The 18,815-nt window shown below is 36.5% G+C and overlaps 1 protein-coding gene across 19 annotated transcripts in view; it reads left to right on the top strand.

Annotated features, from left to right (window-relative positions):
• Positions 1-18,815, top strand: part of LOC122162915 (sarcolemma associated protein) — a 76,003-nt gene that overhangs the window by 39,090 nt on the left and 18,098 nt on the right. For 4 of the 19 annotated variants that reach the window (XM_042823683.1, XM_042823699.1, XM_042823700.1 and 1 more), the window contains exons 8-16: positions 17-157; positions 1,812-1,949; positions 3,061-3,229; positions 3,313-3,363; positions 3,919-3,969; positions 7,851-7,913; positions 13,539-13,595; positions 16,830-16,910; positions 17,166-17,225. In XM_042823683.1, coding sequence (XP_042679617.1) covers positions 17-157; positions 1,812-1,949; positions 3,061-3,229; positions 3,313-3,363; positions 3,919-3,969; positions 7,851-7,913; positions 13,539-13,595; positions 16,830-16,910; positions 17,166-17,225 — 811 coding nt within the window. Of the gene's footprint in view, positions 1-16; positions 158-1,811; positions 1,950-3,060; positions 3,230-3,312; positions 3,364-3,918; positions 3,970-7,850; positions 7,914-13,538; positions 13,596-14,924; positions 15,043-16,829; positions 16,911-17,165; positions 17,226-18,815 lie in introns of those variants that run through there. The other 15 variants (XM_042823685.1, XM_042823686.1, XM_042823688.1 and 12 more) reach the window with 11 other exon arrangements.

Raw genomic sequence — 18,815 nt, 5'->3', positions numbered from 1 at the left:
TCAATTGCATGTCCAGAATCAAACAGAAGACAGTATACGAAAAGAGCTTATAGCATTACAAGAAGACAAACACAACTATGAGACAACAGCCAAAGAGTCCCTGAGGCGGGTCCTACAGGAGAAGATTGAAGTGGTCAGAAAGCTGTCTGAAGTGGAGGTACTGATGCTTCTTAACTAGTTTGCTGGAAATACAGAAATACTTGCAACTGCTGCTACTTAGATCCATGTTTATTGCCTGTAACAGGCCAATGTCTGTCATATTGTGGCACTTGCAGTATATTAAACAGAGTTGTTTATTTCTTAGGTGCTAATCTTACTCTTAAACTGTTAATGGGGATCTTTAAACTCTGCTTTTTTCCTCCCACTCTTGAAAAATAGTAAGCTTTCTTAACATATTTAGTATGTCTGGGAAATAAGTGAGGGTGAAAATAACACATGCTTTAGGAAAAAATGCTATTAGACCTTGTTTAAATCATAAAATTATGGAAATGTAAGCTTAACTGCTCAAAACTTGCTTAAGAATGAGCTTTTCAGATGACAGTGTGTTGGATGCTTTCTTTAAATAGGATTTCTGTCCCTATGATAGCTCTCATTGCTATCTTTTCCACTGTCATTTCCATTTTCAATTCTTATTTGCTGTGATCAAGGTCAAGAAATGTCTGAGGACTTTATCATGTTCATGAAGTGTTCATGAAGTGTGTTCATGCTTTATGGAGAATGGAGTGCAGTTAGTGCTGTAGTAAGTAATCTTACGAGAGTCAAATACATCCTTGTATATTGTAATAGTTGTTGACAGGTTTGTTAATGGTTGGAGTTCTATGTTTGCTTCTAGCTTTCTCCTCCTTTCCAATCCTGTTCTAAAAAAAGAATGCTCTGACTCTTCCATTATTCTTTTTTCAGTTTGACTCTTAGTGGAGAAATATTAATTTAAGCTCAGTATGGAGTTTCCTTGCGTGCTCTCTAGCACATCCTGTCCCCTTCACAGAGAAAAAATATTTGCTCCTAGTTGAAACTTGTGCTTTAATTATTAAGTAACATAGTGTGAAATGCAGCTTTGGTTGAATTGTGGTTTTGGACTATTTTGATGATGAGGAAAGAATACTAAGTTAGAGCTTGTTACCGAGAAATACGAGTATTTTTTTGTTTACTGTCTGTAATGTGATTCAAATGAAGAAACAGATCTTGAGTAATGAGGAGGAAACTGTAAGCCATTTAGCTGTGCTGCTGGTCCCAGCTGATGCCGACTTGTCCTGGAGCATTCCTTGCCTCCTGAAGACCTAGCTGCCTCTTGAGTAAAGGCATCTCAGCTGAGATGCTTGCACACATGATGGAGTTCCAAAAACAATCTAGAAAGTTTCCTTGGAGCCATCTGTCTTAAGATAAATCTTTATTTTCAGGTGGATAAGAGGTGTGGTGAAGTATAGCATAAAAAAATCTGAGAAACTTCAAAAATTCATTTATAAATAACATAGAAGAGAATGATGGAGATGAATTGCACATTTCAGTTCTTTATTCCCATCAGTCTTTATCATTTTCATAGACTAATTTGGCTTTGAGGTGTGTTGTTTTTTTTCTACATGCGTGAAGCTTTCTTCACATAATTTCTATGAAGTAGACTATTGCAGAGGGTAGTATTTTTGCCAGTACTCGTTTTATTGTGTTTAGACTTGATGATTAGGAGGAAAGCACTTTGAAAACAAATATGATCAGTTGCATATATTGTTTTGAGGGGACACGTAGATCAGCTGGCATGTTTGGTGGTTTATCAGTCTCAAAAGTTGCATTTGTTCCATACAAATTTTCTCTTACAGCGGAGTTTAAGTAATACAGAAGATGAATGTACTCACCTGAAAGAAATGAATGAGAGGACTCAGGAAGAATTAAGAGAGTTAGCTAATAAGTACAATGGAGCTGTAAATGAAATTAAAGATCTTTCTGACAAGCTAAAGGTAACAACAGAACTTTATTAGACTTATGTTGGTGTTGTAATGCATGGAAAAAGATTTCGTTTCTAAAGCAGCAATCAAGCAAAGGTTAAGAAATTATTTAAGCAACAAGTAGAAAGAAAGATGTATATCAACTGTTACATGCTATTTTCCTTTACATTTAATGTGCCTGAAAGTGTCATAATTAGATTGTTAAAAATTTCCTTTTTTCTTTCATTTCTAAAATTACAGAATTCTTGGAGCTGCAGTTTGTTTTCTGTATGAAACTCTGTACTGGATGAAATTTCACATTCAGCTGCTTTTATATACATAACTTATTTGCATTTCACATTACCCTTAGAGCAGGTTACAAGCACAGGTGGCCAACCATTGTAAAATTACAGCTCAGCTCCTTGGTGGGAAGAAGCATGACGTCAGGTTTATTATTAAATCAAATTTCTAATTATATTTTAATGTCCCGTATGCTGGAGAACAAAATGATGACAGTATGATAAAGCCTGTTCCCATAAAGATTCCCATTGAGATTAGCAGATGATATTGAGGAGGAAAGTGGTAGTGTTCTGTTTTTGAAAGCTACGTTTGTCCTGGATACAGGAATTAAGATTATTTTGGCCTTAGCTCAGCATCTCAGAAAACTTTTCTTTCCAAATTAAATGTTATATTGCTGGTCTTAAGGTCCTTAATTTCGTAACTAAGAATTAATCACTACTGGTGATGAGTTTACACAGAAGGATCAAAATTGAAGCTTATTAACCTAGCTTTGCAGGGAGGAGAATCTATAAAATATATTATGAAATCCAACAAGGAAAAAGCTGTGGGTTGTAATAAAGTTAATCTGTGAACTGTGAATTCAGCTCATAAAGGTTTTGGAATTTGGCTGCTGGTTTGAGATGGGAATCTGGGTATTTCTAAGCTCTCCAGACCTGATAGTGTTCTGTTGATGTTTTGAAATTTTTTTATCTGTAGTTTTGCCTACAGAGAGATTGTATTGTTTCTGTGTTCTCCATCTGACTACCAAAGTAGGTTACTTCAATACATTCAGTTATACAAAACAAGGACATCTACACCTCAGGGTGTTAATTTTGATTTGTTTGGGGATTTTTCTTTTGAGCAGGTTGCAGAAGGAAAACAAGAAGAAATCCAACAGAAAGGACTGGCAGAGAAAAAGGAATTACAACATAAGATAGATGAAATGGAAGAAAGAGAACAAGAGCTTCAAGCAAAAATAGAAGCTTTGCAGGCTGATAATGACTTCACCAATGAGCGGCTAACTGCTTTACAAGGTTAGTCACTAGTGGGGGAAAAATTATTAATTTGCTATTCTTTTAATCTGTGAAATACCTTTTTCTTGGAATTCTGTTTACAGTACGGTTAGAACATCTTCAGGAGAAAACTCTTAAAGAACACAGCAGCTTAGGTAGGTGTGATCAGTTTCTTGTTTAAAGCTGGTTTCCGGATTGTTTCTCTTCAATTCCTTTTATTGTAATAATCCTGTACTGTAGGTGTCTGGCAATAGGATAATGTATTTACAAGCAAGTTTTACTGCTTGTTAGCGATACGGAGAAGAAATATGTGACTGCAGCAAATCGCCAGCAGAGGGCACTGCTGCTGTGCGCGTTCACCCTTTGGGTTTGGTGCTCCATTCGGAGCTTTTCTTGGTTCCCAGCCCCTTATCCACCACTCAGAAAAAGGTACTGGTTTGTTGTCATGTTCTTTTTTAAAACTATGTATGTAATGGACAGTAATTCTTTGGATGACAGTAACTTCTGATGTGTTGAACAGTCCAAAACGTGGTCTGCCCTGTTGGAAAATGCGTTAAATTTTGCCCGTTTTGTGTGGTTAATCTGATATCTAGATACGCAGAGGAAATATTATGAAAAGACATTTGCATTTCACAGTGCTGTATTTATAAAGAAACAAAATCCAAAACTTTTTGCTTGATGCTAGAAATAATACCCTTTCTTAATCCTAGGCATACAAGTTGATGACTTCATACCTAAAATTAATGGGAGCACACAAAAAGGTAGTGTATCTCAAGGCTACCTTTTGTCTTATGGTTGATGTTTGAAATTGAACAAATTCTTTTTGTTCTCTAAAGTTTTACTTGAATTAATATTCCCTTAAAAAGAAGTTGCCTGCTTCTCTGACCAGCTTTTTTTTGTTGTTGCTTAGACTCTCAGTCTAGGTGTTTTTAGAAGGTTCTGTAAAATCCAAGGAGCCAATCTTGGAAGTTAACCTGTTTTAATTTTTTTATTTTTTTATTTTATTTTTTTAATTTTTAAAATGGATTTTTTCTGGAATCAGTGGGAATCTTATGAATGGTGTCAATTTTGTGACACACAGTGGAAAACCCTCATTAACTATTTTCCTTTTTATTTTCCTTGCAAAACAGACTTATACCATTTTTCTATTAAATTGGTTATGGTAAGTAAAGTCAGCAAAAAACATTTTTGCTGTCTATGGTGTATGACAAATGCAAGTAAATCACATACCAGTAGTGGAAACTAACTTTAAAACTTCCTTAAAATTTAAGAGACTGTCTTTCTACCAAACAGGAACTAATTCACACTAACCTTTTTTTCTTAAAGACAAAGTAGTTTAAGCTAGATTCTTTTTAACCAATGTCTTAACATACATTTGAGGTTTTTTAAAAATAAAATAGTTTAAAAATCTGCCAATTTTTTTTCATATAAGAAATGGTTTATATTCACTGAATTGTTCTGTTAATTAAGATAGATTTGTTGTCTTCAGTTTATTTGAGGTACATCAATGAAAAATTTTCCATGAACATCTCCTATGTATAGTGAAGCCTCTGAGGACTCACAGTGGTATTAGTAGGATGGTTGGGACCCTTACATAGAGAACTTGTGGTTCCAACCATTACTTACAGTGTTTACTTACCATTACTTACAGGATGACTGTATATATTTTTTGAAATGATTTGAAAGCTATCTGTGCACTAATTTTTAGATATAATTTTTTAAATTTATATTATAAATGAAGAGCTTTTTAATTTGGGAGAGTGCTGTCAAAATGAAATCATGGCCGTAACCTCATGTCGATTTCTTATTTGGAGCAGGGGAGAGGTGTTAAATGCACTGGCAGGAACTGTATTAAAAAAATCTGCTTCATCTAAGTGCTGGTTCTCCCTTTCTCTTAGTATTGTTCCATCTTGCTGTTGCATAAGTTTGGATTGGTGATACTCACCATGCTTGATTGAACGGTTAAGAAACAAATGTCTTTCCGTTTTTCAGTTTTATACTATGGGAAATAACTAACTTCTCTACCAAACAAAACTGAGGCACTGTGTGAAGACTGTGATTCTTCATTCTAATAATCACATTCTAATCATGTGAGCTGTAAGACTTTGTAAATTAGATTGTTGGAAGTTTTTGGAAAATCCTGCAGTACTGTGAAAAAAGCAGCCTGTGATGTGATGCCAATGTACCAGTCTTTTAAGGCTTTTTCAAAATTTAAGAAGCAGTCCCTTTTTTATTTATTGTGAATCATATAAGAATAATCTGGATGAATGCATGAAAGCACATATTCCTTCTTTCCATGGGTAACAGGAGGTCAAGCACTTGTGCTTAGGAAACAAGGAGGTTGTCTGCCACTTTCTTTTTCTTTGACATAGAACTGTTCATTCAAGTTGTTGTTTGTGTGTATGAAGTCTGTTACCTTTCTCTCTCGTGTATCTGCCATAATATTATTTTATTCTATGGATTAGCTTAGCTTTCCATACTTTGCATTGTACCACGTTCTTCTGCACATCTTTGCTACACCGAGCCCATCCACATCTCTGACTTCGTAGAGCTTGTTGGCTTGTGTTCTTTTCATGACAGAATGTGTTTGTCTTTATCCTCCTGTTCTGTATCCAGTCATCATACAACGACAGATGGGCAGTAATTTTTTTCTGCCAGATTTTGATTTTTGCCTTCTTGAGAGCAGCAGGAAACAGTTACTGTGTTTTGCTGAGTAGTCTTGAGTTATTTTAGAACTTAGAATTTGGGGCTTATGATGTAGATTCAGCTGCTTCTGCAGTGAAAGAGCTCGTGGATATTTTGTGTAAGGAAAGGACCTCATAGGTAAAGACAGAAATCAGAAATGCAAGCAGTGGTTTTGTACCAAGAAGACTGTAAAGGGGAAAAAATGGTTTCCTCTGTTTGTATATGATGATGCTGTTACCCTCTTTCATCACTGAGTGCTAATGACCAGAAAACGAGAGACAAGGTGTTTTTTTTTTTCTTGAGATGTTCAACTGCTGCAGAGGAAGAAGGTAAAACTGTATCAACTTGTCATGTTTTGTGATGTTCCTTTTGTCTCCCTGTCTCTGAAAACTAGAGGTCCGGCTCAGGAGGTGTACTTACAGGTACACTTAAACTGTTGGGCAGCAGGGATCTTACATGAGTTCTTTATTTTATGGACTGCCACAAATTTAAAAACAAAACAGAAAAAAAGTACTCTGAGTAGGGAAACTAAGAGCCATCTTATCATAATGAAGTGCTTTAAGGTGGTGATGGGTAGGTGTTCGTTTGCTCTCGTTTCACAGACAGAAATTCTGATGCTGAAGAGAATACTTTCTCAGACATAAAGCTGCTGACAAAGGTTGTTTAGAGCTGAGTTGTTGCAGTAAGTTGTTCCACCGCACCTGGTTTTCTTATTTCAATTCTTTGTGAGTCATATCTTAAAGACAGAAAGGTACAAAAAAGCTTCTATACGGTCACTTAGAAAATATAAAAATAAATAATTCAGAGATGGAAAACAGATGTTACAGTCATGGTGCTGTACTTTAAAAGCCTTGTCCTTACGAACAAGAAAAAATGACATTTACATATTGAAGTGATTTTCAAATATGGTAAAGGTTAATATTGCATCATTGCTCATAAGGGCTAGGCTGCTGATAGCTGAAGCTAAGGATTGAGCACTGTTAAAAAGTAACACGCTTTGCTGGTTTGTGTACGGAATTAAAAAAGACAAAAAAAAGCATTTTCTCCTTAGGTTTTTAGGCTCTTGAAGTCAAAGGATATTGAGGTTCTTCAGAATGGAAGCATTAGCATCGTTTTAGTTAGAAGAGACACCAGGTTCTGATGGAACTGGGAGCTGGCCAAAGTCTCATAGAAAGATTTGGGTAAAAATGAGAGTTGAGTCCAGTTTTACTTCAGCAACAGTTAATTATCTTTGCTTTTCAAAAGGATATCTAGTGTGGAAGAACAAACATAAAGACTAAAAAAAACCTTAATAAATACCCTTTTAAAACTAAGAATAAATGTCAGAGAATGTAGGTTAAATACGTGCTCTGGATTTCTTCAGCACTTGGATTTGGTATTTGCTGGTTATTCATGTCTCATTCTGAATTTACAAATGGGTACCAGTGGTGGTTCTGTGGAGTTGTATGTTTTAATTATGTATCATCTTATGGATTCTAAATTTATTATAATTTAAATACAGTTCATGTGTTAATCTTTGCCAAAATTCTGGTTGTTAATGGAAGTCCTTTGTCACCACCTAATGTGAAAGAGCAATACTGTAAATGCCAAATGCAGAATGTTTGGATTTTTGTAATTTGCTCCTATTAAATTTATCTTAACAAGATCTAATTAGCTTCTACTGAGGTAAGCAGCTTTTTGTTGTGAAAAGCTCATAGATGTTAGTATTTAAAAGCACTTTTTTGAAAATGCAGTCAAAAAGCACTTCTTCTTCTGATCAGATCAGAAGAGTAATCTGCTTCCTAATACCATCCAGACATTATTCCAAACGGGTGTTGTCTGCTTGTGTAGTAACCCAGACCTCAACAGCTAACTGTAAATATGCAGTGACAGATATTGTTCGTATACCTTTCACATTTGTTGTTGCATCAACCTGAAAATAAGCAGATGTAAACTGAAGTGTTTCTTTCTTTACTAGAGCACTTTCTTTCAAAGAGTGGAGGGGACTGCACTTTTATTCATCAGTTCATAGAGTGTCAGAGTGAGTACAAGAGTGTTCATCACATTCACTTTAAAAACAGCGGAAATTTCAGACAAGGTGGATAAAACCCAGAATTTGTCACTACTATTCAGTACGTCTGTAGTAGCATTGAACTGAGGCATTGTGGTATTAAGCAGATGCCTGTAGTAGCAAAAGGAAATCTTTGCTTTGGAGGTATCTTTGTTGTGGAAATGCTGATCACATTGTCTTTTCATACATTTAGTCATTCTTTTCCTCTGCCCAGTAACAGGGTGGTAATGTTGCCACCTGATGTTTAAAGCAGTCTAAGTTTTCATCTGTGTTACAAATTAAGAAGTTGAAAGCCTAACCAGTGGCGTTTTAAGCAAACAACACGGGTTGGAGTGGGCCAGAGATGAGGTAATGATCCCTCTTCTCAGTTTTACTGTGTAATTTATCTGATATTTGAATGTTTTAACATATTTTTCTAATTAGTGGTTACGAAGAACAAAAAGGAAAACTTTAAGACTTGAATTTTTATGTGGAAAATCAGGAGCTTCTTTTAATGAAAATAGATTGTAATTATGTGATGCCAGTCTTTAGAAAGATTTATTGCTCTGGAATGAGAAACTTGTTTTTCAAAGCAAATGGGTTTTGAAAATGAGTAATGAAGCAGTGCAGCCTGTGTATCTGTAATTAAAGAAAAGTTTCAGGTGTTAATATGTGCTGTCTGATTGGAGAGAGAGACTGTTAGGATAGAAAGTGCTGTTTAACTGCAGAGAAAACCCCTTGGTAGCGTAAAGAATTCTTCCACTTCAGATACATAATTTCCATAAATTTGTGTTAAACAAAAATAAGATGATACCTTTTTGACATCGGGCTCTTTTTCTCCTTTCATTTTCAATAGGAAAGTGTAACAATTTTAAAACTCAGAAGTCTCATGAATCCTCTTTATTCGTTACATGAAAAGAACTGAAGTTCAAACTTCGATATTTGTTTGGTCTACATTGAAAAAAGGGTACTCTGAGTGATGCTCACATATGAACTGGTTGACTGTTCTCATTGTTTGGGCATTAGCAAAACTTGCAGCAGCACCAGCTTTGCAAGGTAAATGTCAGAAGTCTTGTCGCTATGGAGAAGGAGAAGCCACCATCAAAATTTAGTAAAAGATTTTAGCGTGAAATTGAAGTAGTGAAATATATTGACTTTCTGACCTCAGCATTTTGTGTAGTGTAGACTTTTAGTGCTAAGTATGAGAGATTTACATTCAGCAGCTGACGTGTTTGTTGTTGGACTAGAAGTTTGCCTTTCTCAAATTCACCTATTTTTAGACAGGCCCCACAAAATTATGAAGTTAAACAACTTTGGGGTCTATTATTTTAATGCTGTATGTGACAGCTACATAATCCTGCTGCTGCAGCAGTGAAGGTTGGCAGCTAATGGGGTCATCAGAGTCTTAAGACAGGCTGCAAATATTAAATTGTAGGACAACATCACAAAGACTGGCAGTATTGAGGAAGAATGCGTAGTTAGCTATACTAAGCTTCCCCCTCCTAATATTTATGTATTCCTTAGGAAAGAACCAGGTTTATTAATAAAATAATGTTCTGAAAATAGGAGTTGCATATTTAAGTAGTCTTATGTAGATTTGAAACGTTAGGATTTGCAAACCATAAGAGAAATGTAAAACAAGAAGAAAGAAGCATGATGCAGTTTGTAGAGAAAGTTCTGACTTCTGCTATGTAAAGAGGAGAGTGTGCATGTCTAGTTGTGGGGAAGAAGCAGTTAAATCAGAAAAACATGAGCAGAGAATGAAGAAAAATGCCTTAAGTCAAGGAAATGGAAGTATGTAAGTAGCATGAGAAGGGGAATTAAATGACCAAGTAATCTAATATTCTGTATAAACAATGCTACAGACATATAAGGCAATTGAAAGTGCCTATCAGTTGACAGCAGTCCGATGTCTCAAGATACTCCAGCTCAGTTGTTTTTTGGTAGGGAAGAAACGGCAGGACTCCTAAAATCTTAGTTGCAGTGCAGCACTGGTGCTTAACTTCATAGAAACTGGCTTTTTCATTTTTGTTTTGAGTTTTCTTAATAGAGCAGGCCTTGCAACATGGCCCAGTAACTTTCCTTGCTCTGCAAGGAGATGTGAAATGTTATGAAATGATGCACTGAATGATCTGAGAAGTGTGCTACTTTCTGATCGTTACATCCAGTCACTTGCTGCTCATTTCATAACTTCTTTCAGTAACCACTGGTGAAATCCTGTGACGTCAACAGCAAAAAAAATAAAAGCTACCTTCTTCTAATTAGTACAGGCATGAGTTATTGCCAAATGTGATGATGATTAAGAGACAGGAGAGTCACTGCTATGCCAGCTTCCTATCTTTTGCTCCTATTTTTCTCCTTGGGACCTTATTTTTTTCATTTGATGATTTTACATTTATGATTTTAAATGCAAGTTAATCTTTTGCCATTTTGCTAAGTCCACTCTTGCACGTTTTAAATTCTGTTTCTTTTTATTATTCTATTTATATAAAATGGAGTAGGTATTTAATAGATTGAGCGGCTGCTCCCAACTTTTCTCACCCACAGGTCATAAATCCATTGGAAATTGGAGCCGTTCGGTAGAACCTTTTTCCGGTGGTTTGAAATTAGTGCTGAGGACCAGGTTTCCTTTAGCTGGTCTTCAAAGCTGGCTTCCTTGAAAGATTAATTTGATATAAAAACACAAACACATTGAGCGAGGGCATTTATTTAAAGAATCGTGTAATGTCCAGATATCTTGAAAATCAAACTGCAACAGTAATAGCAACCTAAATCTAAAGGGGATTTCTTAAATGAGAGGAATTGGCCTAAAGATGAAATGCAGTGCTTAACCTCGTAGAAATTATTTCAACAAAAAATATTTTTATTATTATACGTATCAGCAACTCTTTGGTTTTTAGTAAGTAATTTCTGGGTGACATGAAAGATCAAAATCATTTCTTCCAGAAGTTAAAGCTAGGATCCTCACTCTCTTTTATTATTTGGTGACCAAAAATGCGTATCTTGATTCAGCAGAAATGTAGGGTTTTTTTTCAAATTCAAATGATCAAGTTTATGAAGATGTGATGCGGATATGTGGGAAAAAAAGTTGTAAAGATACAGGTATATTGACTTTGAATTTCTGATTGCCATCTGGTTCTGCTGTCTTTAGTGAATAGGGAGGTCAGAATACAGAACAGCAGTCTGAGATGCGATGTAGTTTAATGATGTCAGCATTCAGTTTTCTATTTATTATCTAAGTACTCTTAATCGTGCTGGAATAAAATATTTTATGTTGACTTTGAGCTATGCGAATGCTTTATTTTTAAAACACATAGAATGTTTACTTTCTTTTTAAACTATGAGAGGCGTCAGCCACCGAATGGAAAATGCTTTCTGTTCCACCCTTAGGTCACTCTGTACGAGGGGTCTTCAGTGTTATTGCTGGACCAGTGTTGGGAGGATAACTTTCACACCAATATTGGAATTAAAACTGCCATGGTGGACGTCAAAATATTCAACCACTGTGGAAAAATAAAATAACTATTTTAAATCTACAGATTTTTTTCTTTAATCATAAAAATGGACAATTATTAAAAATGTAAGGAGCTGCTGCCGCCAAAGTTCAGAGAGTTTGGGAAAGCAGGGGGGTCAATAAGATTAATTTATTTGTTCTGTGTTACAGTTATTCTGATTTTAACAGAACAATGCAAAGACTTCAGAATCTGTCAGTCCATGACGCCAAATTTTCTTCTGTAAACTGGTTATAGAAGTGTATCTTAAGCTGACCACCCAGCATACAGATGATCAGCCCTTGAGATCAAGAAATTGATAGCTACTTTGAGTGCCATGTTTTTACATTCCGTTTATTTTTTTAACCGTTAAAGCAGAATTCCTCAGTATCTTCCTTGCTGTGTTCCTACTGTGACTCCTCTCTTCCAGCCTCAGCTGAGTCCTGGAAAAGCCACACATGAAGGCTTTTCTTTAGATTTATTTTTTTTTAGGGCTCATGAAACCTTTGAGTCCCTCTTCACTTGTGGCTGCAGAAGCTTGCTGCCTGCTGTTGTCTTCCCAGGCACAGGGACTCTCAGCTCTGATAAACACAAGCTGGATGACAAGTGATCTCCTGCAGTCTGCTGAGAGCTGAATTCAGTCCTGAAAATATGGAGCACTGTTCATTACTTTTTCTGAAACAGTATTCATGAAATCTTGTAAAAATGCTGCTGGACAGTATTTGCAACCAAGAGTAGATGGATGGTCTGTCTCTTATAGGCTGGTTTGTCTGCTTTGGGGGGTGGGAATGGGATGGGACCAGTTTCCGGCCATGCAAACAGTTGTTCAGAGCTCAGGTTTTTATGCCTCAGAGCTTGTCCTTTTCCATCCATGGCCGAAAAAGCTGTCTCCTGTCAGCTCTTGGCCTGCTGCTGTCCTTAGCTTGTCATGGGCACAACAGCGTGCTGCCTGAGTGACACTGAGACTTCTTAATCTTCAGAGCTCCTTGAGGCTCAGAATGTCGACTGAGCTCACTATATTTAACTTTAAAAAATTGAGAAGGATTTGCTGCCCTTCAGCTTGTTCAGTGTGACCTCCTGTGCACGCTGTCTGTCCTGTCTTCTCTGAGTCTTGGTTACCTGCTATGAGCGCTCTGCTCAGCTCTGCTGGGCTGTCATGGATCCAGCTGCAAGCCCAGCGTTCCACTGGCTGTTAGTAGCCCTTGGAAATGCTTTCAGCTGTCTAAAGCAGAACATCTACTGCACTGTAATTGGTGATACGATCTGTGAGATATGTGACCCTCAGTCACTTTGCATGTTGGCATCACCTCATTGTGAAGAAATTTGAAATAACGAAACCTTGTAACAAGAAAGAAGTTAATTGCTGGGTCAGTAGTCCTTTTGGTGTCTTGATAAATCCAAACCTGTTGTTCACATGGTCATACTGTTTGCCTTCGTGTGCTCACTGCAGTAAGAAGACGTTAACAGTCTAGTCTCAAACTCAGGTGTCTTAGATGTGTTTTACCACCTGACATAAGTGAATAGACTTCCCTGCCATTGCTGTGCAAACTTGCACTGGGGAACCTGACTGTAGTGTGCACAGCCTTTTGGAAATTTGTTCAGTGCTCTGCACGGTGTAAACTAAGGAAGGATATTCCTGTGTTCCTCATGGGCAGTGATGAAGCAGTTGTGATGTGGAGGTGGCTTCTCAACTGCTCTTACTGTGGCATCTTTCTAGATTTCTGCTATCTGGTGGGTGTTCATTTCAAGCAAACAGCTCTCAGAATTCTTATTTTTGAAAAGTTTAAATTTGTGATATTTACTTTTTTTGCTCTCAAATTGGGGGGGGGGGAGGGGGAAAGTTCATTTTAAAAAACAATTGTAACTTTTCATTAGTGAATTGGAACATTAATGAAAGTTAATAAATTGCAGAGGACATATAATTATGTACTTTATCACAATGTTTTACTAGGTTTCAGTGCTTTGTTTCATTATTCCATGCCAGAATAAAGTTGTTGTTCAAGCCTGAGTAGAAAGTAATACTGTCAGGTTTTAATTTGGTCATGGAATGTGGTCTGCATAGATGTGTGCAGGGAAAAGCTTGCTTAATTTGAGCCTGGAAAGTAACACTTATTTTGTTTGGCAGACAAGATCATAGATGAAGGACATCTAACCAAAGTGGAAGAAACAAAGCTTTTGAAAGGTTAGATTTATGGATTATTTAAGTGCTTTGAAGCGTGGTTTTTATATGACCTTAATGCATGTTCTCTGTTAAACTGACTGTTTTGTTGAATATTCATGTAATAAAAACAATCAATGAAAGGGGAGGTATATTGTGTACTGACCTCAAATACTGTTGTAGAGTAAAAAGATTGAAAGGAAACAATTTTCAAGGATGCACTGCATGAACTTCTTTTCTCAACTGAGTTCTTACCAGAATGTACGTTTTTTTGAATTGGAAGTACAATACATATATTTTGAAAATTGATTAAAGTCTCTTGTGCTGGCATAAATTCAAACTCGTTTTGGTTAGAGGAGGAAAGAGAAATAATGTTTAGTCTGACTTAAGATGTAAATGAAAGCGTATTTCAGTTTGATCTGTTTGTAACTTACCCTGGTAATTATTTCAGAACGACAGCAACCTCTTAAGCTTGCCTTTTGCAAACTACAAAAGTGTATCTCCAACTTTTCAGTATAAAACAAGTGAAATACAAAGATTTAGTTTGTCAAGATTTATCTTGCCAAGAAACAGTGATAGTTATCTTGCAGTGTCAAAACTGCAAAAAAAAAAAAAAAAAAAAAAAAGTTTTGAAGTATGTAGGTCACTGTTTCCTGTGTGTCTAATAATGTAAAGCTGGACTTGCAGGCTGACTCTGCTTCTGTAGCTTTTTATTAATGTCTAGACATGCTAACACATTTCTTTGTCCTTCTGCAAAGTGTTACTGCACTGAATAAATGTTAGCTTGGCTAAAGTCCTGGTGCTTTAGAGACTTTCCTCCTTCAGTATGAAATTGCATCTTTAATTTGTTTCTGTAGGTGTACAAACTATAGACAAGGTGCCATATTTGGCAAAAGAATGCATACAATAACTGTAACTTAACACTTGCATGCCAGTTAACTTGCAGTACGACAGGCTATTTTTAGTGTTTGCTAATGTATTCAAACTCTTCAAGTACGTATGATGTCAACACGTTTTAATATACTTCATCATTTTGGCTATATTTATTCAGCTTAGTTTTATTATGGGAAATAGAAACAACTGCTGTGAAACAGCTTAGTACAGAAATCGGTTTTGTGCTTTCGACTGTGGTTGCAGCATAGGAAGCAGGGCTCTAAACCATCTGTCTTTTTTACTTCTGCCATTTCCAACACTTACGTTTGCACGTCTTTCCTCTGGTGCCTGCTCTTGGTGCCTGGATCAGGGGCTGAGGGGGAGGGGAGGCAATTGTACCTGAGAGCAAGTGGGAGGGGAGCATGGGAGGGAGGAGAGGGGGAGAGAGAATTAATGCAGGGCTTGGAGCTCACGCTGCTCCACTTAGCACAGAACAAGGAAGCTGTGTCCATGTATGACCTGATATGGTAAGGTTAGTTGGATGCAGATACTGCTCAGCTTCGCACTCGTGGACTGGCCACTAAGACAGACGGCATGGGTGAGGCTTTCAGGATATGCTTTTCTTTGTACCTAAGGTTTACATTTTTTTTACGGTTTTCATGGCTGTCTTGTGGGTTTAATTCTATTTGATACATGTAAAATGCTCTGTACTGTGATGTCTTCACAATTTGTTTTTAGGGAATAACACTTCTAGACTGGGGCAGTACTGTTTTTACTTAGCAAAGAACCACCCCAGCCATCAAATTCCTTTAATAATCAAATTCCTTTAATAACTGCTTCAGTCACTGTGAGCTTTGAAGTCAGCTGAAGGCATATGATTTATGTTTGGGAAAGCTGCCAGGCCTGAACCCCTAATGCACTGTGTCAGGATGCCTTCCCCTTCTCCCTCTCCAATGATATCAGTCCTATTGAAATAGGAAGAGCCTGGCTCTTGATCGGCTACTTTGCTTGTACTTGTCATCTTCTGTTTTGTTTAAAAGTTTGTGTTCCAGAGAAAGAACTGTGTTTCTCTGTTTCTCTGTGTTGTGCACAGAGAAAGAAGACTCTTCATGTTACATAACAAAAATGCTTTCTTGCTGTTAACCTGTCATCTTGCTCGTTTCCCAGTGTTGCATGTTTTCATTTTTCACTTCTTGTTTAGGCGGCATTCAGTTCCTTTTATTCTCTTGTTATTTGTAGGAACAATGCCCCCCGACTTCCTCATGACTCCTGCCTTGTTGTGCTTATTGCTTGTTGTCAGTGGTTTCTAACAGTATTCATGTAACACACCTCATTGTTTATTATTGTGCATCTTCTGTTCCTGGTCCTCCTCTGGCACTTTTCTTTGCATCTACGCTATCTGTATGTGAAGAAATTGTGTTCACTGTGCCTTTTCCACACACACAGGCATCACTCCTACCATATATAATGTCACAACGATGCCTTTGGTGTGTGTGCATGTCACTCTCTTTACCTCAGTATCATATGCAGGTAGAACATGTGTTAATCTGAGGCAGCAATGCTGTCAGACCATGGCTGGGTGCATATGGTTAGCCAAGAAAGACTTCCCTCTGTTCAGCTTCACTTGCATGTTGGTGACTTTGTAGCTGCTGAACTGTCTTAAAAGAGTCACCTCACCTTCTGAAAATATGCTCCTCATTAAAAATTGAGAAGCGGTGAGAAGGCTGCATGGCTTCATTAAGCTGAATGTGATGATAGGGTGGGTGGTATGTGACTAGTTATATTGTGAAGGTTTGGGTCTGTTTGGTTTTTTTTGTTTGTTTGTTTTTTGGTGGAAAAAGCATAGCAACTGCCTTCTGGAAATACAGTCTAAACTGAAAATTCTTTCTATGAACTAGTTACTGTATTCTGTATTGATTCATGCTACACTTTTTTTTTTTCTGCAGAGCAGTATATACAAGGCTTGCTGCTATTATTTTTTTGTTCAAAATACTGAAACAGTTTCATTCATTACAGCATTTTATTTCTGCCTCATAACAGTATCTGCATTGTTCTATATCTCTTTTCGCATTTGTTCTCTGATTGGATAAAACAATCAGCTTTTGCAAAGAGTTCCAACTGGCAAGAATACAGCTGTACACAAAAGATCAAGCTGTGCATGAGACAGTTGCATCCCCAATTAGATGCTAGGCTAGATTAATGAGTTCAGGAAAATGAATCCATTTTACCTCAGGTTTATGAAGAAATAAGCAAACATCAGGTTCTTAAGAGCTTTCTTCAGTTCTTCTTTCTAGTGACATTTAACAGTCATATATATATATCTACATATATATAAGTCAGGAACAAAGCATTTATACTGTACTTGATTCTCCCTGTCTCTTACAGAGAACCAAGCAAGAGTGAGAGAGTCAGATTTGTCAGACACTCTTAGTCCGAGCAAGGAGAAAAGCAGCGACGACACTACAGGTAAACATTGAACTGAAGCCTTGCAAAATCTAAATAGTTTGAATTAAATCACTTAATCATGAGCATTTTTTAAGAGTGGCGAAGGCTTGTGTTATGTATTATGAGACACATACATTTTAAGCAGTATTATCTGCTTTCAAACTTATAAGAAATTGCTGTAAAATGAGAAATATATAAAAGCTTCTTTACTTAAAGAATACAAATATAAAAACTGTCAACAATCTGCCTGTTTTCTTACAGTGTTTTTTTTCCCAGATGCCCAAATGGATGACCAAGATTTGAATGAACCTATTGCTAAAGTAGCTCTTCTGAAAGGTAAATTTATTTTTGTAAGTTTAAATACATGTTCCACATGTAAATACTTAATTTGTATTTATAAGTTAATGTTCCTGTTTTGTTTTTTTTTTAATCAAATGTGTGTTAATATTGAGACTCATGAAATATTTAGGTCGTGTTTGTAAGGAATAATTGAACTTAAATATTAATAATGTTTCCTTTGGGTGGTATAAAAGTGTGCTGCTGAGTGTTAGTATAGGAATAATGTGTGCTTAAAGCTCTACTTACCAATGCTGTTCTATGAACTTATATGTTATAATTTCAAGTACTGTTGAGAAATAGTATTGGCATTTGCTCTAGTTAGGGCTGGTAATCACTGAGAGAAGAGAATGGAGAAGATTCCTCCATTACTGAGAAATGCTTTTGAGCATTGCCAACTTTTACTTCTGTAGCTTCCCTCACTGTCAGAAATGCTCCTGCTAGTTTGACATGGTGGTATAAAAATTCTAAAATCTTTTTTATTGTTAATGCAGTGAAGACTTGAGATCCTCATTTGAACTGTATTGAACCTTGGTATGGTCTTCATACTTCTAAAATGATATTATTTACTGCTGTTTGTACTAAAGCCGTTTGTACTGTAAACTTAATTAGCAAGCTATTTACATGTTCATGGTCTGAATAATGTGGGATATTGTTACATTTAGGGTACTGAAAGTTAACTTGGCTTTATGTACTGTTATATGTTAGAAAATATCTACACAGTGATGCTTACGTTGGTATCACAAGTGAAAAGAAAGTGACAGCTCTTCATATTTTTGAAAGGCAGGAAACCATAGTTCAATTTAGGAGAACTGTAAAAGAGCTTTTTCCTCTATTTGCTTACACTTCCATATTTTCTGATAGAAAGGAATTAAAAGTATATAGTACATGTATATATTTTTTTTCAGACAAGAAACCAAAAATTGAATATGATATTTTCCAGTAAATTTCAGTTCAACATAGCTTAAAATAATTTAAGTGTTCAAGTGACCACTTCCATTTAGGTTTTATGTTAATGTCTCTATGAATAGCAATGAATAATAATGCCTATAACCTTTCTGTAAAGTGTATTTATAAAACAAAAACAGCTCACTATCTTAAACAAATACTGTGGGGAAGAGGACAACAACAAAAGAAAATACATCAGTGGATCTACTGATTTAATGGTATTTCTACCTTTCTGGATTGTAAAAGGAAACAAACAATCTATATAAATATATAGAGAGAGATACATATCTATCTAAATATAAATACGTGTTTTAATCATTGAAAAGGACTGCTCCCATGTAGCCAACTGAAGACTGCTCATGTTTGGCTGGATACCTTATTTGTTCTCTGCTGGCACATTGAAAGTAGGCAGTAGGTAGGCCTACTACTCTTAGGTTGAGAGTCTGTGACTGACTTCTGCCTGAATGCAAATTAAGTCTTCGTAGGCTCTGTCAGGTTGCCTGCAGTAGCCCTAGGATGAGGTGAGGCTGTGAGCGTTCTGTTTCTCAGCGTTGAAGGTTGGCATGTCCTGTCAAGAGTTGGATGTAGTTACACTTGCTCCATCTAGGGAATGTGCCCCAACTCCTGCTAGTTTTATGGTTT

This window comes from Centrocercus urophasianus, unplaced genomic scaffold, assembly GCF_019232065.1.
Source record: "Centrocercus urophasianus isolate 14NV4802_14NV808 unplaced genomic scaffold, USGS_Curo_1.0 seq_22, whole genome shotgun sequence".
In the NCBI taxonomy this organism is placed as follows: domain Eukaryota; kingdom Metazoa; phylum Chordata; class Aves; order Galliformes; family Phasianidae; genus Centrocercus; species Centrocercus urophasianus.
Note: the sequence above shows the minus strand (reverse complement) of the source record. Positions and strands in the feature narration are given on the sequence as shown.